Here is a 26753-nt window from a genome sequence, read left to right as displayed (position 1 = left end):
TGCATCATCTCTGTGAATAACATGTTTTATCATGAGTTCTTTGGAATTGTAGTTGGTCTGATCAATGTTGATCAGAAATCCTATTTTGCAGTTTTTTGTTTTTTTTAAATCTTTACAGTATGGCGGTTATTATATAATTGTTCTCTTAGTTCTACTCATTTCACTTAATAAGCTAGTATTTTCAGATGTATTTTCTGAAACATCCCCTTCCTCATTTCTTATATCTTGTTCAGCCATTCTCTCAGTGATGAATATCCCCTTGATTTTCAATTCTCTGCAAGCATAAAAAGAGCTGCTATAAATATTTTTTGAACATATGGGGTATCTTCATCTCTCTTCCCCCTGCCCCCATCTTTGGGGTATATCTTTGGGGTGTATCTAAGTCAAAGTATAATAGCACATTTGAATATCTTTTTTAGGCATAGTAATAACTGAACAGATTTCACAGTTCTGATTGATTATCAGTACGTTAATAAATCTATTTTCCCATAGTCTCTCCATCATTTGCTATTTTCCATTTTTGTAACTTTATAGCTAATCTGATGGAATATGAGGTGGTAGAATTGTTTTACATTTGACATTCCTCTAATGCAGATTAAATGATTTTTTGATATGGTTATTGACAACTTCTGTTTCTTCCTTAGAAAACTGTCTCTTTATATTGCTTGATCATTTATATTAGTTGGGAAATAGTTATCATTTGACTTAGTTTCCTACATATCTTAGAAAAATGAGGCTTCTCTCAGAGAAAGTTGCTGCCAAAATAGCTATTCCCTTCTCTCCTCCAATTTCCTGCTTCTCTTCTAATTTTAATTGCATTGGGTTTTTTTGTGCAAAATCTTAAAAAATTTTTGTGAGAAATGCAAATTAAGACAACTCTGAGATATCAATACACACCTGTCAGATTGGCTAAGATGACAGGAACAAATAATGATGAATGTTGGAGGGGATGTGGGAAAACTGGGACACTGATACATTGTTGGTGGAGTTGTGAAAGAATCCAGCCATTCTGGAGAGCAATTTGGAACTATGCCCAAAAAGTTGTCAAACTATGCATACCCTTTGATCCAGCATTGCTGTTATTGGGATTATATCCCAAAGAAATACTAAAGAGTGGAAAGGGACCTGTATGTGCCAAAATGTTTGTGGCAGCTCTTTTTGTTGTAGCTAGAAACTGGAAGTTGAATGGATGTCCATCAATTGGAGAATGGTTGGGTAAATTGTGGTATATGAAGGTTATGGAATATTATTGCTCTGTAAGAAATGACCAGCAGGAGGAATACAGAGAGGCTTGGAGAGACTTAAATCAACTGATGCTGAGTGAAATGAGCAGAACCAGAAGATCACTAGACACTTCAACAACAATACTGTATGAGGATGTATGCTGATGGAAGTGGAAATCTTCAACAGAAAGAAGATCCAACTCACTTCCAGTTGATCAATGATGGACAGAAACAACTACACCCAGAGAAGGAACACTGGGAAGCGAATGTAAATTGTTAGCACTACTGTCTATCTACCCAGGTTACTTATACCTTTGGAAGCTAATAATTAATGTGCAACAAGAAAATGGTATTTACACACATATATTGTATCTAGGTTATATTGTAACACATGTAAAATGTATGGGATTACCTGTCATCTAGGGGAGGGAGTGGAGGGAGGGAGGGGATAATTTGGAAAAATGAATAAAAAAATTTTTTTTTTTGTGATCAGAATGGTCCATTTTACCTCCTGAGAACCTCTCTTGTTTCTTGATTATGAACTTTCTATAGATTTGACAGATAATTCCTATATTCTTCTAATTGTTTATGATTTTATTCTTCATATTTAAATCATGTATCCATTTGGAGCTTGTCTTGGTTTATGGTATGAGATCTTGGTCCATAACTATTTTCTACCAGACTTTTTCCAGTTTTTCCAGTAGTTTTTGTTGAATAGCAAGTTCTTGTCCCAATATCTGGGATCCTTGAGTTTTTCAAACACTAGGCTACTTACTGGCTTATTGGTTTCTGTATATGGTTTAATCTGTAACACTGATCAACCTCTTTTTTTTTTTTTTTTTTTTTTTTTTAACCTGCTATCAAATTGTTCTGACAATTATGGCTTTGTAATATTGTTTGAAATCTTACTTCTAGCCCTCTTCCTTCTCATTTAAATTTTTTCCCCCTATTCCCTTGAGATTCTTGTTTGATAGTTTCTTAAGTTGAATTCTGATATTACTCTGTAAAAATCAATCATTTGGTAGTTTGGAATGACACTGAATAAGTAAATTAAGTAGTATCGACATTTTTATTACACTGTCTCAGCACTCTCATGAGCAATTAACATTACTACAATTATTAAGACCTGCCTTATTTCTGAAAAAATTGTTTTGTATTTCCTGTCTTGGCAGGTAGACTCCCAAGTATTTTTATATTGCCTGTATTTATTTTAAATGGGATTTCTCTTTCTTTCTCTCTTTTGGATTTTGTTGGTATTGAAATACTGACGATTTGTGTGAGCTTATTTTATAGTCTGCAACTTAAAAATGGCAAGTATTTGGTAGTTTTTTCCTCCTCCAAAAAATTTAATTCATGATTTTAATCATAATTATTTTCTTTAAATTTTTCAAATTTCTTCTTTGATTCTTTTCAGGATTTTCAGGAGTTTAGTTTGAAGTTTAAATTTTTTTTTTGTTTTTTCTACCTTTTAACGTAGATTCAATTTGTTGATTTTTTTTTTTTTTCCTTCTTCATTTATTGTTTAGAGATTAAATTTTCCTTTAAAACACTACTCTGGTTGCACCAATTTTGGTATATTGTCATTAATTGTAATAAAACTTTCTATGATTTGTTCTTTTACCTACCCATTCTTTAGATTTAAATAATTTAGTTTATAAATAATTTTTTTAAACTTTGCTTTTAAGGTGCTTTATTGAATATATTTTATATTGTATTATAGTTGGTAAAAGATGCATTTAATATTTCTATTTCTATATTTGTGAGGCTTTTATGTCCCTAAATCCAAAAACAGTTTTTCTGAAAGTGTCGTATAAAGCTGAGTAATAGGTATATTCATTTTTATTTCCTACTCAGTATTCTCCAGAGGTCTATCATAGCTAACTTTTTCTAAAATTCTATTTAAAACTTTCCTTTTGGTTGGAAGTTTTTGGTCTAAGAGTACTACACCGAGGATCCCCAGTGTTATTACCTTACTGTCTGTTTCTCCCTATAATTCGTTCTTTGAGAATTTAGATGATATACCATTTGGTGTATAAATGTTTAGTATTGATATTCATTTTCTGTGGTGTCTTTAAGTGAAAAATACTTTCCCTGCTTATCTTAAAATTAGGTTATTTTTTCTGTTTTCTTTGTCTGAAATCATGATTGTTACCCCTATTTTAAAAAATATATATATATTTTGTAACTGAAGCATAGTGGATTTAGAGCAGCTCCAGTCATTATGTATCTATTTGTTTCAATAGTGCTTTTGTAAATAGCACATTGTTGTTGTCTCTTTCCTAATTGATTCTGTTCTCTTCTCCCATTTTATGGGAGAGTTCATTTCGTTCACACTCAGAGTTATGATTTCTAATTATGTGTTACTTCCATCCTCTTTTCTTAGTAGGCAGCTGATAGCTCAGTATATAAAGCTCTGAACCTAGAGTCAGGAGGACCTGAATTCAAATGTGATCTTGAATGTTTCTACACAAGGTCATGTGTGACCCTGGACAAATCACTTAACCTCTGATTGCCTGACAAGAAGATCTAATGGATCCACTAGAAAAGAAAAAGGCAAATCCCTGAAATACCTTTGCCAAGAAAACTTTGTGGACAGTTGGTCCACGGGGTCATCAAGAGTTAGACATAATAGATTGAATAACAAATATTTCTCATACATTTCTTTCTCTTTGTTTTTTAATTCTTTAACATTTTGTTTGTTTCTGAAAATCAAATTCTTAGTCTGTTTTTCTTATTCCCTTTTTAAAAAAATTAATGAATTAATTTTAAGTACACATTGCTTTATGAATCATATTGGGAGAGAAAAATCAGAACAAAAGGAAAAAACCATGGGAGGAAAAAAAATGCAGAAAAAAAGAAGTGAACACAGCATGTGTTAATTTACATTCAATATCCATAGTCCTTTTTCTGGACGCAGATGACATTTTTAATCCAAAGTTTATTGGAATTGCATTGGATCACTGAACCACTGAGAAGAACCAAGTCTTTCATAGTTGATCATCGCACATTCTTGCTATTATTGTGTATAATATATTCCTGGTTCTGCTTGTTTTGCTCAGTATCAGTTCATGTAAATCTTTCCAGGCCTTTCTAAAATCAGCTTGTTCATCTTTTTTTTTTTTTTTTTTTTTTTAAGAACAATAATGTTCCACTACCTTCATGTACCCACAGCTTGTTCAGCCATTCCCCAACTGATGGGCATCTACTCATTTTTCTAGTTCTTTGCTACCACAAAAATAGCTACTACAAACATTTTTGCACATATGGGTCCTTTCCTCTCCTTTATGATTTCCTTGGAATATAGACCCAGTGATGGAACTACTGGGTCAAATACACAGTTTTATAGTTTTTTGGGCATAGTTCCAGATGGTTAGATCACTTCACAACTCCACCAACAATACATTAGTGATTTCTCCCCTTTCTTTAACCTTTTACCTTGTTTTTTCTCTGTTGGGTGAAATATATTTCTGTATTTAACTCAGTGAGTGTGTGTTCTGTTCTTCTTTCACCAGTTCAGATGAGAGAGAGTATCTCCCATTCTTCTTCTTGTTGCATAGAATTCTATTTTTCTTCCCTACCCTTTATTTTCTTCTAAGATACTCAAAACACTCAGTCTCTTTTCTAATTAAGCTACTTCTGTGACCCTTGATTGATGATAGAGTTCTAACATGATACAATCTTCTATATAATAATGTGAACAGTTTGTCCTTGTTTACTCCCTTGTTTACTTTTGTTTACATTTGTATGTTTCTCTTGACCCATGTGTTCCCATTTCACATTTTCTGTTAATTTCTGGTGTTTTTTATAGTAATGGTTGGAAGTCCCATATTTCATTAAATATCCATTTTTCCCTCCTTTAGGATTATACTTAGTTTTTCTAGGTAAGTTATTTTTTCTTGTAATCATAGATCTTTTGTGGAGATTATATTCCATTCTCTCTGCTCCTTTGTGGTGTTGTTTACCAGAATATGTGTGATCCTGTCAGTGACTCCTTAGCCCTTTTAATTATTTTATTTTATTTTTTGGATTGACCTGGATCAATTTATATTTTCACTATAATTCCTGGGAATTTTTATTTTGGAATTTCTTTCTGGAGGTGACCAGGGTATTCCTTCTATTTCTACTTTATCCTCTTGTTCTAAGAGATTTGAGCAGTTTTTTTTTTTCTTGTTTAGTTCTTTTTTTCTTCTTATTAAAGCTTTTTATTTACAAAACATATGCATGGATAATTTTTCAACATTGACCCTTGCAAAACTTTGTTCCAAATTTTTCCCTCCTCCCCCTCCCCCCCTCCCCTAGATGGCAGGTAATCCAATACATGTTAAGAATGTTAAAATATATGTTAAATCCAACACACACACATATACACACATATTTATACAGTTGTCTTGCTGTACAAGAAACATTGGATCTAGAAAGAAAAAAAATTTGAGAAGGAAAACAAAATGCAAGCAAACAACAAAAAAAGTGAAAATGCTAGTAGTAGTCCACACTCAGTTCCCACGGTCCTCTCTCTGAATATATATGGCTTTCTTCATCACTGAACAATTGGAACTGATTTAAATCATCTCATTGTTGAAGAGAGCCACTTCCATTAGAATTGATCATCGTATAGTCTTGTTGTTGATGTGCACAATGATTTCCTGGTTCTGCTCATCTCACTTAGCATCGGTTAATATGAGTCTCTCCAGTCCTCTCTGAAATCCTCCTGCTGGTCATTTCTTACAGAACAATAATATTCCATAACATTCATATACTATAATTTATTCAGCTATTCTCCAATTGGTGGGCATTCCTTCAATTTTCAGTTTCTAGCCACTATGAAAAGGGCTGCCACAAACATTTTTGCACATATGGGTCCCTTTCCCATCTTTAAGATCTCTTTGGGATATAAGCCCAGTAGAAACACTACTGGGTCAAAGGGTATGCACAGTTGATAACTTTTTGAGCATAATTCCAAATTGCTGAGCAGTTTTTAAAAATAATTTTTGAATGTAGCTCTTATTCCCCCCCAACCCCCATTTTCCTCTTCTTATTTGGTTTTTAAAATCTTTTTTTAGCTCTTTTGGAATTGCTCACAAGCTCCCTCCTTCCTTCCCTCTCATTCTTCTAGCTTATTTCTTAACTTTGTGCTGTTTCCTCTGATTTCTGCATCTCTGCTCTGTTGCCTAAATCAGAGTTACCTTGTTTTTGTTTACTTCTAAACTTGTCTCTAGTTGTGTGTTTGACTAGGGCTCATCACCCTCAGTCTGCCCCAGATCTGTGACCTACAACTGGACAGCTACAGAGTTGCTCTGGTTAGTCTAGTAGTCCCTGTCAGCTGACTTGTTCCAGGCAGAGCCCTCTTGGTCATATCCAATTCCCAGTGTCTGAATTCTCATTCTCTCATATTCTCTCTCTCTCTCTCTCTCTCTCTCTCTCTCTCTCTCTCTCTCTCTCTCTCTCTCTCTCTCTCTCTCTCTCTCTCTCTCTCTCTCCTCCCTCCCTCCCTCCCTCCCTCCCTCCCTCCCTCTCCCTCTTTCTCATTGTCTCTCTCCATGAACCAAATGGCACTGGGGAAGATGGGTCCATTTGTGTGCTTTATTAAAGCTTTTTGTCAAATATTCGCATATTCACATATGTATTTATATACATGTAAATACCTGAAAATTTTAAACTATCTGCAAGCCTTTAAGCTTTCTTTCTTAGTCTTTAGTCAACAGATAATTTATGAAATGCTTACTCTGTATTCAGGCACTGTGTTAGGCATCAGGGATGCAGAAAAGGGCAAAAGACAATCCTTGTTCTTGGAGCTTACGGTCTAATCAGGGATTGAAAAAAGGTCCTCATTGAAGTAAAAAAAAAAATTATTAAATTCCCACTGTGTTCTAGGTATTTTGTTAAGTTCTGTGGATATAAACACAACTAAGAACAAGACAGTTCTGACCACAATCTAATGGGATAGAGTCAGGGATTGGCGATTAGGGAGAAGGTACCTCTTGAAGGAACACAATGAAGGGTTCTAAGGAAGTCCAGAAGCTGTGGGAAAATGGGGAGAAAATTTGTGCTGAACCTCTTCTTTAAATGGAGGCTCTAGTTGCCATGGCTTGGCCCTCAAACCTCAGAGGGGCCAGTTTGGGTTGAAGAAAGAATTCAAAGTCAGGTTTAGGAGAGTGAAAGGAGAGCAACAGGCAGCACTGAGTATAAAATGTATTTCATATCAAGACATCCTAGAAACTTAGTTCCTAGGTTTGGGAAATAAATGTCCTTGCCCTAAGGAGTAGACAGTTTCCAAATGATGTTCTTGGTAGAATTAGCTCCAGTATTCTTTGGGCACAGTCCTGGCCATCTCCAAACATGGCACTTGCATTTTGCCCTCTTTCTTCTCTCACTCAAACTCAAAACTCCTGAATCTCTGGGCACCGATGACTGAGTTTCCTTTTGGTCTTTCCTAGCATCTAGTCATTCTGTCACTCCCCAGCCATCTCAAAGCCATGCAGGCCTTGTATAGACTCCAGTCTGCAGACAACTGTATTGTCTACCCCCATTAAATTGTGAGGTCCTTGAGGTCAGGGACTGTCTTGCTTTTGTTTTGGGATCTCTAGCACTCATCATACTGCTTGCTATATAGAATACTTAAAAGATACTTTTTCATTCATTCATTCTCAAAGCTCCTGCCATTTCGCCATTGTAAATATTGTGAAATACTGCTGTTGGAGACAAATTTTCCCCCAGCTCTCTCAAATTGGCTCTTGTATTTGCATCTCCCAACCCTGGGTTCTACATAGATCATTTGATTCTCACAGCCCTTTGAAGTAAATGCTACTCCCATTTTAGAGATGAAGAAAATGAGAAATCAAGAGGTTAGATTTTGTAACTTGCCCAAGTCCCACAGATGTCTCTGAGGCAGTGTTTGAACTCAGGACTTCCTGATTTGTACCTAATGCACTCTCCTTAATGCTGCCCAGCTACTGCTTTCTCTTTATCACTTCAACTAGTCACTTCTCTTAGTACCTCAGTTTTCTCACCTGTAGAATGAAGGAATTAAATAAAATAATCTCTTAAAACTCATTTCTATTCTAACATTTTGAGATTTTGGAATATTGATTGGCTCCTGACTATTGATAACCTCCTCGGGTGGCCCCAAGTTTACTGCTTTGATCCACTTCTTTCCTTGGTGCTGGCTTATTTGGCCTCTTACCAAGTCCTGTTCATTTCAGTCTGCTATTTGGACTACAACCAGCACTTCCCTTTTTCAGTCCAGACTGCAGTCCCTGCTATGTCATTTTTGAGTCTTCCTGCCCACAGCACAAAAACCAAAAAAGAAGTAATGAGCACCTCCTTTGTGCCTTGAAGTCTAGCCCAGCTACTACATAAGGGGTGTGTGGGGATGGTGGGGAGCTGTGGAGGGTTGTTTCAGCCTTAAGGGAAATTGTGAAGTAGTCCAAATTGTTCCTTCCCCCTTTCACTGTGGGGTGGGAATAGAGGGAAAATGATTTTAACACCTTCCTTCCTGCTCTGATCACAGGAGCACAGATTTTAGAGCTTAAAGGGGCCTTTGAAGCTATCAAAACTCTCTCATTTTAATGTAACAACTTTTTTTTTTTTTTTTTAAGCATTAGCCAGTAAAACTAATCATGTGTTATGATATAAAGAATTCATAAACAAATGTAGGAAGGCGGAAACAATAAACACATTTTTTAACAGACCATAATGCAATAAAATTAATCAATAAAGGGAATATGAACAAAAGACACACCTAAATGGAGACAAAATAGTTATATCTTCAGTATTGAGTGTGCCAAAGAACAAAATCAAGCAATAGTTGTATTAAAGAGAATGATAACAGTGAGACATGCTGGCTCCAGTCTATCTTTCCAGTTATATTGGACATTACTCCTATTTCCACATTCTGTGATCCAGCAGAACTGGTGTTCTTTGTGTTCATCACATGTTTACATCATTTTGCATTGGCCACCACACGTGCCCTAAGTGAATTACCTATTTACATCTGTCTCTTTAAGACTCAGCTCAAGCACTAGCTTATGCATGAAAGTTTTCCTGATTCACCCCCAAACTACTAGAGCCAATTCTTCCATACTGCCTTGTGTTTAACTACTTTGTGTTAGCTTTATATTTATACTGTATGTAAGTATATATCCTTGCTGCTGCTCACATTTTAGAATGTAAGCCCATTGTGAGTAGGATTGTTTTCTTCTTTGTACTTAGATCCTAGAACCTAGGACAGTTCCTGGCACTTAATATATGCTTGTAGATTGATAACATAGTAACATTTATGGGGGAACACAGTTACAACAGGAACATTTATGTTTCTGAATACATATTAGCAAAGTGAAAAAGAGAGGCTAATGGATCAAATATGAAAATATTTCTGGAAATTTGTGTACAGATTTGTTTTATACCAATCAGATTGCAAAGAAGATGATACTTTTATAGAATGAGACAAAAGAGTAAAAACAAAATTCATAGAGAGGAAAAGGTTTAGAAAATTAAAGAGATTATTGGAGAAAATAGGAGTGAAACATAGGGCCTAGCATTATTAGATATCAAATTATATTAAAAGACAGGAAAAATCTAAAGTATCTGGGTCAAAGTGTTTGGTTTAACAGAGAGAAAAATGTAAAAGTTGAATGGATGAGGTAAAAACCCAGAAGCCAGTGTGCCCATCATTTGAATGTTCAGTGAAACCTAAGAACCTTAGCAAGCTACATATCCAAAGATAGACTCACTTTTTTTATTCTCAAACTCTTCCTATTGCTGTCGAGGTCACTGTCATCCTCCCAGGCTCCCAGACTCATAACTTAGGAGTCATGCTGGCCTCCTCACTCTTACCTCCAAGACTTGCTAGTTTCATGTTTGCAGTGTGTCTACAAGATGCTCCCTTTTCTTCCGACATTTCCCTGACCATCCTGGAGCAGGCCTCTGTAACCCATGCTTGCCTTATGCAGTTGTTTGCTGTCAAAATGTTTTTCCTAAAACACAGCTCTGAACATGTTTGTCTATCTTACCCCCATCTTCCCACATCCCCCATAGTACTATTACTGCTTAAACTACAAATAAAAACTATTCAAAGTTTCAACCCCTGCTACCTTCCCCTCCCATTCCAGTTTCCTTTCCAGTATTCTTATACATTACTCACCCCCAAGTAGTTGATAATCCTGACATGCACCTCTTCGCCATTACTGGCCACAAGACACTCCATTCCCAAATGGTGCATTTTCACTAGCTGTCCTCTAATGCCTAAAATTCTCTTCCTTCTCATCTCGTATCCTACCTTTACTGATTTCCTTCAAGTCCCACCCAAAAACCCAGTTTCTAAAATCCTGCCTTTTGATTTTCAGAGAAAAAAAAAATCTAAGCTTTCAATAGCATTCTGAAAAATTCTTTAATTAATAATTAGGTAATACAATTTAACTAATAATTAGAGAAATGTGTGTTAAAATAACTTTGAGGTATCATCCTCATACCTACACTACAGCAGGCTAGCTAAGTTGACAAAAAAGGAAAATAACAAATATTGGAGGGACTCTTGGAAAATAGGTACACTAATACTTTGTTGGTGGAACTAAGAACTGATCCAATTATTTTGGAAAATAGTTATATAAACTACATAACCTTTGACCATGCAGTGCTGCTACTAGCAATTAACTATTAGAAATACCAATATTGCTACTATAACAATACTGTTACACTTCCATAAAGAGCAAAAAAGTACAATAACATGTGTATTTGTATAAAATATATAACAATTCTTTTTGTTGTTATACAGAATTGAAAGTATAGTGGATAGAGTATTGGTCCTGGAGTCCAAAAGGCTCATCTTGAGTTCAGATCTAGCTTCAGACACTTAATAGTTGTGTGACTGTAGGCAAGTCACTTAATCCTGTTTGCCTTAGTTCCTTATGTGTAAAAATGAGCTAAAGAGGGAAATGGTTAACCCCTCCAACATCTTTGCCAAGAAAACCCTAAATGGGGTCATGGAAATCTGGACATGACTGAAAATGACTCAACAACAAAAAAAGAACAAGAAACTGAAAGGATGCCCACCAATTGAGAAATAATTGGACAAGTATGATATAAGTATGTGACTGAATACTTTTGGACTCTAAAAAATGATGAAGAGGACTGTTTCAGAGAAGCCAGCTAACATTTTTTATTGTAAGTCTTTTGGAATTAACTTTCATTATTCAGAATAGCCAAGTCACTCATCATTTATAGTTTGGCCTTTCTCAAAGAGAGGACCATGACATCAGGAAGATGATGCCATGACATGCAAGTGGATTGGATTTAAATAAGGGAGGCTTGTGCAAAGTCGCCAGTCTCACTCTCTCCTCAGAGCTATCTGGGTCCAGTGGCTCCATTGGATTGAGGTAAGGAGACTGAGGTGGCTCTGGATAAAGGGGGAGACCTTGGCCTTTTTAAGCTAAGTTCTTTAACTGGTCTCAGTTTAATTGAGACCACACCCATTCAGGGATTTATGGCCTTTTTTTAGTAGTAAAATGAAAGGAACAAAGACCCTCTGGGTTTCTGGCCAAAACTGAAATGAAGCTGTTTATATTCACTCTAAGTCCATTAGGACCCAAACAATGACCAGTTGGGGCTTAAAATTGCTGTTACTGTGTTCAGTGTTCTGGTTCAGTTTACTTCATTCTGTAGCAGTTCTATAGTCTTCCTAGGTTTATAAACCACCCTTCTTGTCTTTTTTTTTTTTTTTTTTTTTTTTTTTTTTTTTTTTAATAGTATTTTACTTTTCCCTATTACTTGAAAAGATAGTTTTCAATATTCATTTTTAAAAGATTTTGAGTTCCAGATTTTTCTTTCTCCTTCCCTTCCCTCTCCCCTCCCCAAGATGGCAGCAATCTGATAGAAGTTATATATGTGCAATCATGGAAACATTTCCAACATTGAAGGAGTCTTGGAAAAAGAAACAACAAAAGGAAAAGACACACATATTCTCTCTCTCTTTCTCTTTCTGTCTCTGTCTCTCTTTCTCTCTGTCTCTCTCTGTCTCTCTCTGTCTCTCTCTCTCTCTCTCTCTCTCTCTCTCTCTCTCTCTCACACACACACACACACACACACACACACACACACACACACAAGTGAAAATAATATACTTCCATTTGCATTCAGACTCCATAATTCTTTCTCTGGCTATGGATAGCATGTTCCATCATTAAACTTTTGGAATTGTCTTGGAGCATTGTATTGCTCAGAAGAGCTAAATCTGTCATAATTGCTCATTGTACAGTGTTGATGTTACTGTGTAAGTGTTTTCCTGATTCCACTCACTTCACTCAGCATCAATTCTTGTTAAGTCTTTCTAGGTTTTTCTGAGATCCACCTACTTACTATTTCTTATAGCACAGGAATATTCTGTTACACTCATATACCACTTGTTCAGCCATTCCTCAATTGATGGGCATCTCCTCAATTTTCAATTCTTTGCCACCACAGAAATTGCTGTCATAAATATTTTTGTATGTGTAGGTTCTTTCCCCTTTTTTAAAAATTATGTCTTTGGGATAGACCTACTAGTATTGGTGCATCAAAGGGTTTATATACAGTTTGATGATCTTTGGGCATAGTTCCAAATTGCTTTCAAGAATGGTTGAATCGGTTCATAAGCTCACCCATAATGCATTAGTGTTCCAATTTTCTCTCAACTTGTGCAACATTTATAATTTTTCCCTTTTTGTCATATTAGCCTGTTACTATGTGCTTATGTAATTTATGTAATTATCTGTAATACTTCCCATATTGATGGATTTATGTTTCAAGGTCATTTATGTAATTATCTGTAATACTTCCCATATTGATGGATTTATGTTTCAAGGTCATGACTGTCCTATGTTCTAAATCAAAAGAAAGGGGGAGATGTTAGTATTACTAAGTGAGAACTCAGGTTGTCTGGATGGTGACAAGGTGAGAATTCAGGTTTTCTGGACAATTACAAGGTGAGAACTCAGGTTGACTTGATAGAGGGGGCAAGCTCATTGGCTGGGGTGGTTCTTCCCAGAAGCCCTTGCATTATCCCACGCCCATTCTCTGGGAGAATAAAAGAGAGGACTCTCAGAGAAAGAAGAAGACTCTCTGCATTACATCAGGCCTGACGGGGCTCTCTGCAGGAAGGGAAGTCACTTCTTTGGACAAGAGTTAACAGCAACTACCTGGAGACAACGGTTCGCTACAGGAAGAAGAATCTGTCGGAGAGATTTGAGTAGAAGACACAGCAGATCTCTTCCCAGAGAGCGATCCAGCAGCTTCTAGAGATTACAGCTCGTTACATTAGCCAGTCTGATAAGTGTGAGATAGTGCCTTGGAATTATTTTGATTTGCAGTCCATAGTGATTTAGAGTACTTTTTCATGTGACTATAGATGACCTTAATGTCTTCATCTGAAAACTGCCTGTTCATATCCATTGACCATTTCTCAGTTGGGGAATGACTTATATTCTTATAAATTTGATTAAATTCTCTATATATTTGAGGAAGGCTATCCCTATCAGAAATATTTGCTGTAAAAATTGTTTCCCATCTTTCTGCTTTCTTTCTAATCTTCTTTGCATTGGTTTTGTATGAGCAAAACCTTTTTAATATAATCAGAATTGTCCATTTTGCATTTCATCATGTTCTCTCCCCCTTGTTTGGTCTTAAATTCTTCTCTTTCCATAGTTCTGGCAGGTAAATTATTCCTTGTTCTCCTAACTTGCTTATGCTATCACTCTAAATCATGTATCCATTTTGAATTTCTCTTGGCATACAAAATGACATGTTGGTCTCCTGTCATTTCTTATAGTATAATGATATTCCATCATAATCACATGTCATACACATGTTTGCAGTGGAAAAAAATGGACAACTTCTGTTTATTATTTCTATCTTATGCAGAAAAAGGATTTGACAATATCCAACACCCATTCCTATTAAAAACACTAGAGAGTTTAGGAATAAATGGAGTTTTCCTTAAAATCATCAGTAGCATCTATTTAAAACCATCGGTAGTATCACATGTAATGGGGATCAACTAAAACCATTCCCAGTAAGATCAGGGGTGAAACAAGGTTGCCTAATATCACCATTACTATTCAATATTGTATTAGAACTATTGGTTTTAGCAATAAGAGAAAAAAGAAAACTAAAGGAATTAGAGTACGTAATGAGGAAGCCAAATTTTCACTCTTTTCAGATGATATGATGGTATATTTAGAGATTTCTGGAGAATCAACTAAAACTACTAGAAATAATTCACAACTTTAGCAAAATTGCAGGATATAAAATAAATCCACACAAATCATCAGCATTTCTATGTTACCAACAAAGTCCAGGAAAAAAAGAAATTCCATTTAAGATTACTGTAGATAAAATAAAATATTTGGGAGTTCACCTGCCAAGACAAATCCAGGAACTTTATGAACATAATTACAAAAAACTTTCCACACAAAGTCAGATCTAATCAATTGGAAGAATGCAAGTGCTCTTGGGTATGCCATGTACCTAATATAATAAAAATGACAATTCTACCCAAATTAATCTACTTATTCAGTGCCAAACTCCCAAGAAATTACTTTACAAAGCTAGAAAAAATAATAACAAAGTTTGTCTGGATTACCTCTAGCTTATCTCTCTTTTATTCATATGGATTCTTTATACATGTTCTCCCCCCCCCCCCCATTAGATTGTGAGCTCCTTAAGATCAGTGGCTACCTTTCACTTTTTTTTTTTTTTTTTTTATCCCTAGTGCTAGTACATGTAGGAGGTGTTTTTTAATTAACTGGAAATATTTTTTTTTTTTTTTAATTCTGAAGGGACTACTGGAAAAGCTTAAAAAAAAAAAAGTGTAGCAGAAAACAAGTTTCACTATACCATAATAAATTTATTTTTCTTTGTTTTAATATAAATACTTTAATACAAAGGCATAAAGAGGAAGAGCTGAGCACTGAAGTCATTGCATTTGAATATGAGCAAGTTAGCAAACTAAATGAAAGATCTATAAGAAAATAATTATATATTAATTTAAATGATCTTTGTCATTGAAAATGTAACATCTTTTAAAATAAATTTATTCATAAAAACATGATTTACAAATAACAATTTTTATTTTTTTTAAAATCTAAATTCTCTGTTTCTTTCTATATATAACAATTGTTATATTGTTGTCCTTTTCTGATCTTGTGCCTTGGTCTACCATGTTATTATTTTTATGTTTATATATTTTAATGTCAGGTTCTTTTTGTTTATTTCTTCAATTTGTCAGCCTCTATCTTGACTTTTAACTTTATGTTAAAGCTGGAATCTTTTCACTGAGGGTAGGGAGGCACTCTCCCAAAATTTAAGCTTTTTAATGCTGATGTTTTCTTTTTCTTTTTTAATTTTATAATTATAAAATTTTTTTCACAGTATATATGCATGAGTAATTTTTAAAATAATATCCCTTGTATTCATTTTTCCAAATTATCCCCTCCCTCCCTCTACTCCCTCCCCTAGATGACAGGCAATCCCATACATTTTACATGTGTTACAATATAACCTAGATACAACATATGTGTGTAAATCCAATTTTCTTGTTGCACTTTAAGTATTAGATTCCGAAGGTATAAGTACCCTGGGTAGATAGACAGTAGTGCTAATAATTTACATTCACTTCCCAGTGTTCCTTCTCTGGGTGTAGTTGTTTCTGTCCATCATTTATCAACTGGAAGTGAGTTGGATCTTCTTTATGTTGAAGATATCCACTTCCATCAGAATACCTCTTCATACAGCATTGAAGTGTACAGCGATCTTCTGGTTCTGCTCATTTCACTCAGCATCAGTTGATGCAAGTCTCTCCAAGCCTTTCTGAATTCATCCTGTTGGTCATTTCTTACAGAGCAATAATATTGCATAACCTTCATGTACCATAATTTACCCAACCATTCTCCAATTGATGGGCATCCATTCATTTTCCAGTTTCTAGCCACTACGAAAAGGGCTGCCACAAACATTTTGGCACATACAGGTCCCTTTCCCCTCTTTAGTATTTCTTTGGGATATAAGCCCAATAGCAGCAATGCTGTGTCAAAGAGTATGCACAGTTTGATAATTTTTTGGGCATAATTCCAAATTGCTCTCCAGAATGGCTGGATTCTTTCACAACTCCACCAACAATGTATTAGTGTCCCAGTTTTCCCACATCCCCTTCAACATTCATCATTATTTGTTCCTGTCATCTTAGACAATCTGACAGGTGTGTAGTATACCATAATAAATTTCACATGAATCATTGATCTAAATGTAAAAAAGTTATATGATAAAAACATGTTAAAAAAAAAAAAGGTTGTATCTTTAACTAGTGTGGAAAAAAGGAAGAACCAATGAACAAAGAGGAAATTATGAAAGTAAAAATAGACAACTCTTGATTTAAATTGAAATTGATATAAAAGTTAAATTATTTTGTAAGGACAAAACAAATCCTCAGAGTATTAAGGAAAAAAATTGTATCAAACTCAAAAATATTCAAATTAATCCCTGTTCTCCTAGATCTGTGGGTATTTTTTCATTGACAATAGATTGCAAACACTAGAATTGGTACTTGAGTTTTGTCTTTAAGAACAGATAAGCAGGAATCCATGATATATGAGAAAATGGAGATGAAAAAGGAATGCTTTCCAGTCAGGAGGATGCCAGTGTGAAATCATGGAACTGAGAGATGAATGAAAGATGGAGCACTTTATAGAAGGAGGCTTAGAAAAGATCAGTTTGGCTGAATTGCAGAGTGTGGCAGGGAAACTGCCATTGTGTCTCATGAGATGGAAGGTCTAATAGGTTTTAGGTTGTGAAGGCCTTTATCAGCTAAAGACATTTCTATTTTATTCAAGATGGAATAGGGAACCATGGGTGTTTATTGAACAGGAATGTAACTGTCAGATACGGGCTTGAGAAAAGTAGCTTTGGTAGTCATGTGGAAGCGAATGATATGTCAAAATAATCAGTTGTTTGTGGCATCAAGAGAATCATACATGAAATACTTTAGGAGTTACAAAGCAGGGGGTGGTTTATATCTTCTGTGGGATCAGTTCATGGAGATCACGCTTGGGTTTAGGGATAAGCTTATTCAAAGTGGGGAGAAAGAGTGGTAGGAAAACTAAAAAATGGTTTGGGCTCATTTGGGAAGAATAGTGAATCCCTCTTCAAAGTTATCAGTGGTGATTGCCAAATCTTTTGTCATTTCTTGGTCCATCTGTTTCTTGACCTCTCCGCAGCCTTTGGCACCGATAATTCCTCCTGAACACTTGAGTCTCTCTAAGGTTTTCTGATAAGGCTTTTGCCTTTCTGATCTTTCTGTCACAGCCTAGTGGGCATTCTCCAGGGCTCTGTCCTGGACCCTCTTCTCTTGTCTCTTGGCAGCAGCTCCTATTGCACTGGTTCTCCTCTGCATGTGATTCCCAGCTCTGTGTCCCCAGTCTTTACCTCTCTGTGGAGCTATTGTCATGGTTAACTTATTGCTTTTTTGAACATCTCCCAGCTGGATGTTCTGTAGGCAACTCAGTCTCAACATGTACAAAACAGATCTCATTAGTTTTCTCTTTTATTTTCATTTGCTCTTCATATTCAATTCATTAGCAAATCTTGTTTCTAGCTTCATGATATCCTTCTTTCCACTTCTTTTCACTGGGCCAGTTAACAATCTCAACTCTGACCCTCCTCACTTTTTGTGGATGGACTGATCACTGTAATAGCTTTCTCACTGGTCTGATGCTTTAGGTCTCTTCCCACTCCACTACCTCCTCCACTCAATTGCCAAGAAATGGAAGGAACACTGTATCATCACTGGCTTCTCTTCCCCTTCCCTCCCACTGCCATTCACTGCTCCTTGAGTTTCAGTGGTTCCTTATTCCCTTCAGGATCAAGTACAAATAGGTATGAAAAACTCAGAACTTAGCCATTTCTTTCTTTCTGATCATCTTATACCATGTTCTCTTCCACGATCACTGCAGGATCCAGCAGTGCTGCCTTACATCTCCCAATGTGATAGACTAATGTCTGCCATTCCCTTTCCTTTGGATTTCCATGTTTGTTTTCACTGGTTAGATTTTTCTCTCCTCACTTCTGCCTCTTAACTTTATCAGACTTCCTTCAAGATTTAGCTCTTATCTCACCTTTTGCTGGAAGTCTTTCTTCTCTCCTTCCTTAATGCTAAGCCCTTTCCATTGCCTTGAGAGTAATATAGATATATTTTGTATATACCAAGTTATTTCTTCTCTGTTGTACTTCCCATTTGAAAGTCATCTCCTTGAGAACCAGAACCATGTTCTTCTATGACTTTGTATATGTATATGCTTAGTATAGGATCTGGCACATAAGTGCTTAATAAATCCCGAGGATTGACTATGTTAAGAGTACAAAATTTAGCAGGGTAATAACAAACTGTCAATTCCAATATATTTTCCATGCCAGTTCCTAAACTGATTTATTCGTGTGAGTTGGTGTCTAAAGATGACATAATAGATGCTCTTTATTTCCTTATATTGTTGCTTGTTTTTTATTTTTAGATGAAATTATTATTAGATGAATTTGAGCAGAATTCATTTTTCCATTTGAGTATAAGGGGCCTGTTAACAACAGAATGAATTGCACATAATGGAAAAAATGAATCTTTGACATTTTAAAGAATTTCTGAGTAGAACTAGAAACAAACTGTCTACTGTTCACATTGTCATGTTTAATATCTCAGTTTGGCCTTCTTGTGCTGACTCCACTCATTCTTTGAAGTATTTGCATTTTGAGTTGGTAACCATTTCAAGACAGAGATCTTAGTAATTATAGTTAATAAAAATTGAAAGAAAATTTATATTTTTGCCATAATATGACAAAGTAGAAATAGTTTAATTTGTATAATAGAAGATATGTCAAGTTTGTTTTGAAAAGTATAAAATACCATCTGATTTGGTAAGCTGTCAGCAATTAGCAAAGGGTGACAGTTCTACAGACTGTTATCACTTGTACATTCAAATTAGTTAAGTGTTAGTATCTCTCTTGGAGATAAGTATCCCATTTAGCTAGCTTTTTATTAAGAGTCTTAGCCTTTCATTGTAGCCAGTCCCATTAGAGAAAATGGAAAACATCGCATCTTATGACCAAGCTTTCTGGGTGCATCCATTTTAACATAGACAATGCTATATCATTCTCCATATTAAATGAGTTTGGAGTTTTGAGGATGAGAAAAGAGCCTAATTGTTTAATTTGGGTGGACATGGCACCCTAAAATTAACAAAAAGCTCTGATCATTTTCTTATTTGAGTCTTAATACTGAAACATAGTAAGGTGAGAGATTTAGAGCTGGAAGGGACCTTAAATCTTAGAGTTTGACAATCCCCAACCATTTTTCAAACATTTCCTCTGTGCCAAGCACTCTAATAAGCATTAGGAATACAAGTAGAAAAGAAAGTAGAAAGAAGTTGAAAGAACGGTAGTATTTGCCCTCCAGGAGTTGAAATTCTTATGGGAGAAGGCCACACTAAAAGTGAGCTACAAGGATAAAGGAGAGATTGGAGGTGACTGGAAACTTACAGAGAGGAGAAGTTAGCTAGGGCTGTAGTCTAAGCTTGCCTATTCACCTCATAAAGGTTGAAGCAGATTTTGCATCCAGATGTTTCTTCTCTGGTTCACATATTTTACTTTTTTTAAAAAAAAATTTAAAATCTCAATATTATTTTATTTTTCCAATTAAATGTAAAGATAGTTTTCAGCATGAATTTTTATAAGATTTTTGAGTTTGAAATTTTTTCTCCCTCCCTCCCTAAGAGAGCAAGCAATCTGTTATAGGTTCTACATACACAATCATTTTAAACATTTCCATATTAATCATGCTGTGAGAGGAAAATCAGAACACAAGGAGAAAACCTCAAGAAAAAAAAGGAAACCAAAAAAAGTGAAAATAATATGTTTTGATCTGCATTCAATCTCTGCATAGTTTTCTCTCTGGATACAGATTGCATTTTCCATTCCAAATCTATTGGAATTGTTTTGGAACAGTGTATTACTGAGAAGAGCTAAGTCTATCATAGTTGTACACAGTAACAGCAAAACTTTGTGATGATCAATATTCTCCTAGTTCTGCTCACTTCACTTAGCATCAGGTTATGTAAATCTTTCCCAGCTTTTCTGAAATATTCTACACTAATGCTACAAACATTTTTGCACATGTGGGTTTTTTTCCTCGTTATATGATCTTTTTGGGATATAGACTCAGTAGTGACACTGCTGGATCAAAGGGTAATACACAGTTTTATAGCCCTTTAGACATAGTTCCAAGTTGCTCTCCAAGTTGGATCTGGCTAATTAGTTCACAACACCATCAGCAATGCATTAGTGTCCCACTTTTTCCACAATTTCTCCAACATTTATCATCTTTTTTGTCATCTTAGTCAATCTGATAGGAGTGAGCTTGTACCTCAGAGCTGTTTTAATGTGCATTTCTTTAATCAATAGTGATTTAGAGCTTTTTTTAAAATTTTTTTGCCTGAAAATTGTTTATATCCTTTGATCATTTGTCAGTTGGAAAATGACTTGTATTCTTATCAATTTGACTCAGTTCTCTCTATATTTTAGAAATAAGGCCTTTATCAGAAACATTGGTGTAAAGTAATCCTAATACATTGGTTTTCTGCTTCCCTTCTAATTTAGGCTGCATTGGTTTTGTTTGTACAAAACTTTTAAAATTTAATGTAACCAGAATTATCCATTTTGCATTTCATAATGTTCTCCAGTTCTTCTTTGGTCATAAATTCCTCTCTTCTTCAAAGATCTCCTAATTTGCATGTAGTATCACTCTTTATGTCTAAATCATGAACCTACCTTATCTTGGAATGGGGTGTGAGATGTTTCAGACTATCTTTTATGATTTGGAGTACAATGATACGTATGAACATGCAGGGAGCTGATCACTAACTGACATTATTTCACTAAATTCCAGTTGAACATGTTATGTTTCCAGTGCTTATCAACATGTTACAAACACTTTGTCATATGTACAGAGTGCTTGGTTTGGGTGGCCACCAGAGTGGATATAGTCATTTAACTTTCAATTATAGATCTGTGATCCTTTAAATTGAGGGGAGGCTAGGATCAAGGGAACTTTTTTTTTTAGATTAGGGATTAAGGAGGAATGCAAGTGTAAATAGGCAGCTTAGAAGGATCCAATAGATAGAAGTAGATAGAAGGTGGGGGTGGGGAAGTGGGGAGTGAGGAGGGGAAGAGAAAAACTGACAGAGACAGATGATTGTAAGAGGCAGCTTGATACAGGAGAATGGAGGAAATAAATTCAGGGCTCTTGGGGAAGAGAATGGTCATCTCATCAGAAACTGCAGTGAAGGGAAAGAGAATGAATCAGTGTATGAGAACATGAAAGAAGTGGAAGACATGGCCAAGAATTTAGTGTGTTCTGGGGAGAACTAAATCTCAATGAGTCCAGAAAGATGGGGAGGACGAGGTCTGCGAACAACAGAAGGTTGTTAATGATAGAATAACCAGCATGGAAGGAGCGGACACAATATTCCAAATAATGAGAATGGAAAGTTGGAGGGGAAAAAAAAAACCAAAAAAACAACTTGTTGGTGATTTTTTTTCTAAATAAAATTTCATGATTTTCAGTGAAATTTTAGTTAATCATGATGACCAATGCTAGCTTCATCTTTTTCCCCCTTAGCTTCCAATTAAAGCTGGACAGCAGACTACACACACCAAAGTCAGCACTGAACACAACAAGGAGTGTCTTATCAACATTTCCAAATACAAGTTTTCTCTGGTTATAAGTGGCCTCACCAATATTTTAAAAAATGTTAACAATATGGTAAGTAATTGATTTGCTGTTTCTCCTGGGGTATTTTTGAATGTTAATCATGGCATGATTTTGGGAAGATTTTATCCCCTAACTTGCACTGGAGAGAACATTTAATTAATTAGCATTTCTTGTAGGACAGCACAGACACAACATATTTCCCCCCTCTCCTTTTTTCTTTCATTTAAAGCTTTTCATTGGCTTTATTAACAATGACCCTCCTAGTGTAGATCAGAATATGTGTGAAGAGGCTACTCAAGAACATACAGAGATTTGGTTGCTAATCTTTTCTGAATATATTTTTAAGATCTTTTATTCTCTGGAATTTTAAGCATGCACATTTAAAAAATATCAATGGGAGCAAAATCCAGTTTAAATGAAAAGTTACTGAAATATAATATTCTAGATATACAATGCAGTATGGATCTTTTATGAGCCTCTGGTAGGGTTTCCTTTCTTGACTCAGAAGTCCACTCACTGCACAGCCTTGCTAGGCTTAAGGCCCAGCTACTGGCATTTGATGATGTCTCTTCCTTGCTACCCAGCCAGTGAAGTGCTCCTTCTGCCCTGCCTTTCAGACCCTCTATCAGCTCTTTCTGATCTTATTTCTCCTTAGTTCTACAAGAAGACTCTGTTGCTCCCTTTCACCTGCTCTTTGGCCCCTGGCCACAGCTTGCTCCTTCAGCCTCTTTGTTCTTATCTCTATGGTCAGTTCTTTGTGCCTCATCTGCTACTTCAGCATTTCCTTCAGATCTGACTTAGAACTTTGGAATTCCAAAAAATCACTCTACTTCAATCTTATTAATCCACCTGGATTGAGGATTATGTACTCTTTGACTATGAATGTGCATATGTGGCTTCAAAAGATTTGGTTTTTTCAAACAAATTTTACATGTAAAAGTCCTAAAATGTGAACCTAATAAATTGGGAGAGTGGTAGTTTTCACTTTTTTTCCAAGAAAGAATTCAGAGAATTTTGTGAACGAATTCAATTCTTGTACATTTACCTGTGTAACTACAGGCTTTTTTTTTTTTTTTTTAAATCTCCAACTCCTTAAGGATCCCTTCTGTTGCTCACAGCAAGGCATGAGTATTGTTTTCCCTTGGGTATGTGTTTGTTGTTTCTGGTTACTGTTGCTTTTCCCCTATTAGAATGGAAACTTTCTGATCACAAATTATCTCTACTCATGATAGCAGTTAGGATGTGAAAGGACCCATTTGGTGTTCATTAAGGAGTTGAAATGAATGAAATCAGTGTCAGCCATAAAACCCTCCTGTTAAGATGATAAGTTGTCATTAATTAGTCCAAAGAATGTGACTATTTGAATTTATAATACTTTATGATATTCTAAGTTATTTCACTGAAAGATTTGATCTTCATTACCTGGGGGTTAAATGGAATTAAATATAAGATGCTGATGTCAGGATTCCAGATTAAACATATGCCCTAGGTCAAAATGGAACTGATTTTGTAAATACCTGAAGATTATCTTAGGGTCAATAGAATGGATGATTTTATTAAATATCAACATTACTACCAGAACTGGAGGAAAATAAGTATTTTTCACTTTTGACATGATATTTAAACCCAGTCCTTCAGAACGCTTTTTAAAGCATTTAGAGCTTCAGAGATCAAAAAGGACAGTTACTTTTTGTTTTATTTTTTTCTTCTACTTATTTTAATAATAACTTCATTTTTCAAAATATATGTAAAGATAGTTTTCAACATTCATACTTGGGTTCCAATTTTTTCTCCCTCTCTCCCCACCTCCTCCTTCCCCTAAACAGCAAGCAATCCATATAGGTTAAATATGTGCAATGAAGAGTTAATTTAGCTCATTCTTAAGACTTGGTAGATTAGGTAGTCATCATTAAAATTTAGCATTCTAAATGTTTTCCTTTCAGAGAATATTTGGTGAAGCTGCTGAAAAAAATTTATATCTCTCTCAGTTAATTATTTTGGATACACTGGAAAAATGCCTTGCTGGGGTAAGTGATTTGGTAAGTTTTGTGAATCTACTCTTGAAACTAATTATCTATATCCAAATATCTTTGGTGTACATACAGAAAAAAAGTGAAATGTCTTTGTATTTAGAATACCATAATTGCACTTAAATTTTGTTATCTGAATTGATCTGGTCATACATTTAATGTATGTAATGGGAAATAATTTTCCTGTCTTTAGCTCATTAATTAGGTAATAGTTAACTTCATATAGTTAAAATGCTTACCAGGGTTAGCAGAACAAAAATTTGACCTTTTTTTTCTCTCTTTAAAAAAATATTCATGCCTTTTGAGTAAGATTTAGTGAAGATTTCAGTATTTTATTTTATTAATTTTTGGAAGAGATGCCTATTTATTGTATTTAAAAACAATGGCAAAGATTGCCATATTACATTTTTCATAATGGTCTTGTTAAAATCTATACAAATAGGATGGGTTGTTGATATTCAGAATCATTGCATAGACCCATTTAATTTAATTATTTTTGTTAATATTTGGGTAGAAGGTCAATTTCTACTTTTAATTACCGTAGGCAAGTAAGATTTAAAGCAATTTATATAATCTAATTCCTCTCTTAAAATGGTAACCAGCAGGTTTAGAAAATGGGCCAGCTCTCTGTCTCAAACTTCTTATAAATGCTTTCCATTCCCCTTCTCCTTCTCCTTTGCCCTTTCTTTCTCCTCTCTCTCTCATTTCTTATTAATGCTGTCCATTCTCAATGTGGAGTTTGAGTAGGGGAAGAGAAGACTAGGAAATGGGATGGGAAAGCCACATAGCTTGCACCTCCTTAAATTAGTGCTTCACAAGTGATTTTCTTACTTTGAAACACAGTGTTGTGCATTTGTACTTAATTAGGTACATCTGTGTTAAAAGAAACACATTTTTAATGGGGGTTATTATTTAGTGAATTTTTGTTTTACAAAATACTTTCCCGAGTTAGGTGAAGAAAAACAAATCCTAAATCTAAATAGGACTTTTGTCTGATCCCTTATTTGGAGTTTTTTATTCATTATCCATTCTCTGTGAGTATATATTTAATTGTATGAGCTGGTGGACAAGAACTTCAAAAAAACAATGACCAGTGTCACCAACTTATCCATGACACTTTGTCTCATTAGTGTGTGCACACACATGCCTACCTGTGATTTCATCACTGTAGTAAACTCCCTGTTTAAAGCTTTCACCTGCCATGACACTGTTGGGAAGCCCATTTGTGAGGCAGACACTTTTTGAGGTGCTGGGAGTACTTTGCTCAGGATTCATTTGCTGGGTACTTTATGACAAAGATGGCCCTGGAATCCTGGCCTGTGATTGTTAGAAGATGCTGCCTCATGATGCTGTCTTGGGGACAGCTTAATGGAAATAGAAACAGATGTGTGATGCATCTTGGATATATGTTACTTGAGAATTTAAATTTACATGTTTACAAAGCATTATTTTGCATTGTTGAATTTCCTTAAATTACCTCCGAGTGATTCTATGTTATTTGCCTTTGTAGATGAAGATATGCTTGAAAGCAAGTTGAGGCAATTTCTTTAAAACTGAGCCAAATATTCTCAAGGCACTTGTGGTTGATGTTGATCTCTTTAGGGAATAATTGAAACCAGGCTGAGGTTAGCCAAATGAAAGGGACCCCCAACTCCCTGGCCTTCCCTTTGATTCTCTGACGAGCTTTCTTGGGGAGATATCAGAGTAATGGGCCTTGTGCATGACTGGTTCTTAATCCCCAGCTTCAGTTTGGGTGAGTGTAAGGGATTTGTGTCAGAATCAGTGCTTCCATCACTTAAGAGTTTGTTAGTAATAGACATTTCCCTCTTCTTCTGATAGTGAAGTGGCTTCCCATCAGTTTGGTGAAGCTTTAGGAGTCCCCAGCGCAGGGATGTAATTGGAGGCGGTAGCCGAACATGAATGAAAGCAGTAATTTATTGCCCGCTGCTGGTGCGGATTTTGCCAATGGCCTGTGTGCCTGCATCCGTACACACCCGGGCAGTGATGTCGGGGTCTGAAGTGTGGGATGGCCTTAGCTTGGGTGGGGTGGGGAGGCTCACCAGCGGTTTCAGGAGAGGCGTCTCTCTCCATGCCATGTCCCGTGTTGGGGATTTATGCTGCCCGGACATCAAAACAAGCCAGTAAGTCTTGCTCTTACTTCAGCAGCCAAAGGACACAATGAGGTTAGATGAAACAATGCTGGTCAAACAGTTGCTGCCCGAAATCTGCCATTTCCTTCACACCTACCGGGAAGGGAACCAGCACGCAGCCGAGCTTCGGAGCTCCGCCTCTGGAGTCCTCTTCTCCCTCAGCTGTAATAACTTCAACGCTGTCTTCAGTCGGATTTCCACCAGGTCAGTGTGGGGAGCAAGGCGGGCTTCAGACAGACGGGCCGAAATGGATGGGGCGTCTTTATGGGAGGCCAGCTCTGTGCTAAAGGAGTTCACTTGAGCAAGCATTTATTAGCCACCTTCTGTGTGCCAAAGCCTGTGCTAGGTACCAGGCTCCTGCCCTCAGGGAGCTTCTGTTCTGCTGGAAGGTGACAACATGAACAGAGAAAAGTAAATACCTAAGTCCATGTAAAATCAGTACAAAGTAGCATTGTGGGTGGTACACTAACAATTGGGCTAAATAGGGAAGGTCTTGAAGGCAGTGTCTAGACTGTAAAAAGGCAGTTTTGAGGGCACAGAACCACACAAAGAGATGGTGGCAGGAAATGGAATC

The 26753-nt window shown here is 35.9% G+C and overlaps 1 protein-coding gene across 12 annotated transcripts in view; it reads left to right on the top strand.

Moving 5' to 3' along the window:
* The window catches only part of LOC141540057 (neurofibromin), a 205592-nt gene that overhangs the window by 25688 nt on the left and 153151 nt on the right, over window positions 1–26753 (top strand). For 6 of the 12 annotated variants that reach the window (XM_074263645.1, XM_074263650.1, XM_074263643.1 and 3 more), the window contains 3 exons: window positions 21907–22050; window positions 23943–24038; window positions 26193–26383. In XM_074263645.1, coding sequence (XP_074119746.1) covers window positions 21907–22050; window positions 23943–24038; window positions 26193–26383 — 431 coding nt within the window. The remainder of the gene's footprint in view (window positions 1–21906; window positions 22051–23942; window positions 24039–26192; window positions 26384–26753) is intronic. The other 6 variants (XM_074263646.1, XM_074263652.1, XM_074263649.1 and 3 more) reach the window with 3 other exon arrangements.

This window comes from Sminthopsis crassicaudata, chromosome 4, assembly GCF_048593235.1.
Source record: "Sminthopsis crassicaudata isolate SCR6 chromosome 4, ASM4859323v1, whole genome shotgun sequence".
Taxonomy (NCBI): domain Eukaryota; kingdom Metazoa; phylum Chordata; class Mammalia; order Dasyuromorphia; family Dasyuridae; genus Sminthopsis; species Sminthopsis crassicaudata.
Note: the sequence above shows the minus strand (reverse complement) of the source record. Positions and strands in the feature narration are given on the sequence as shown.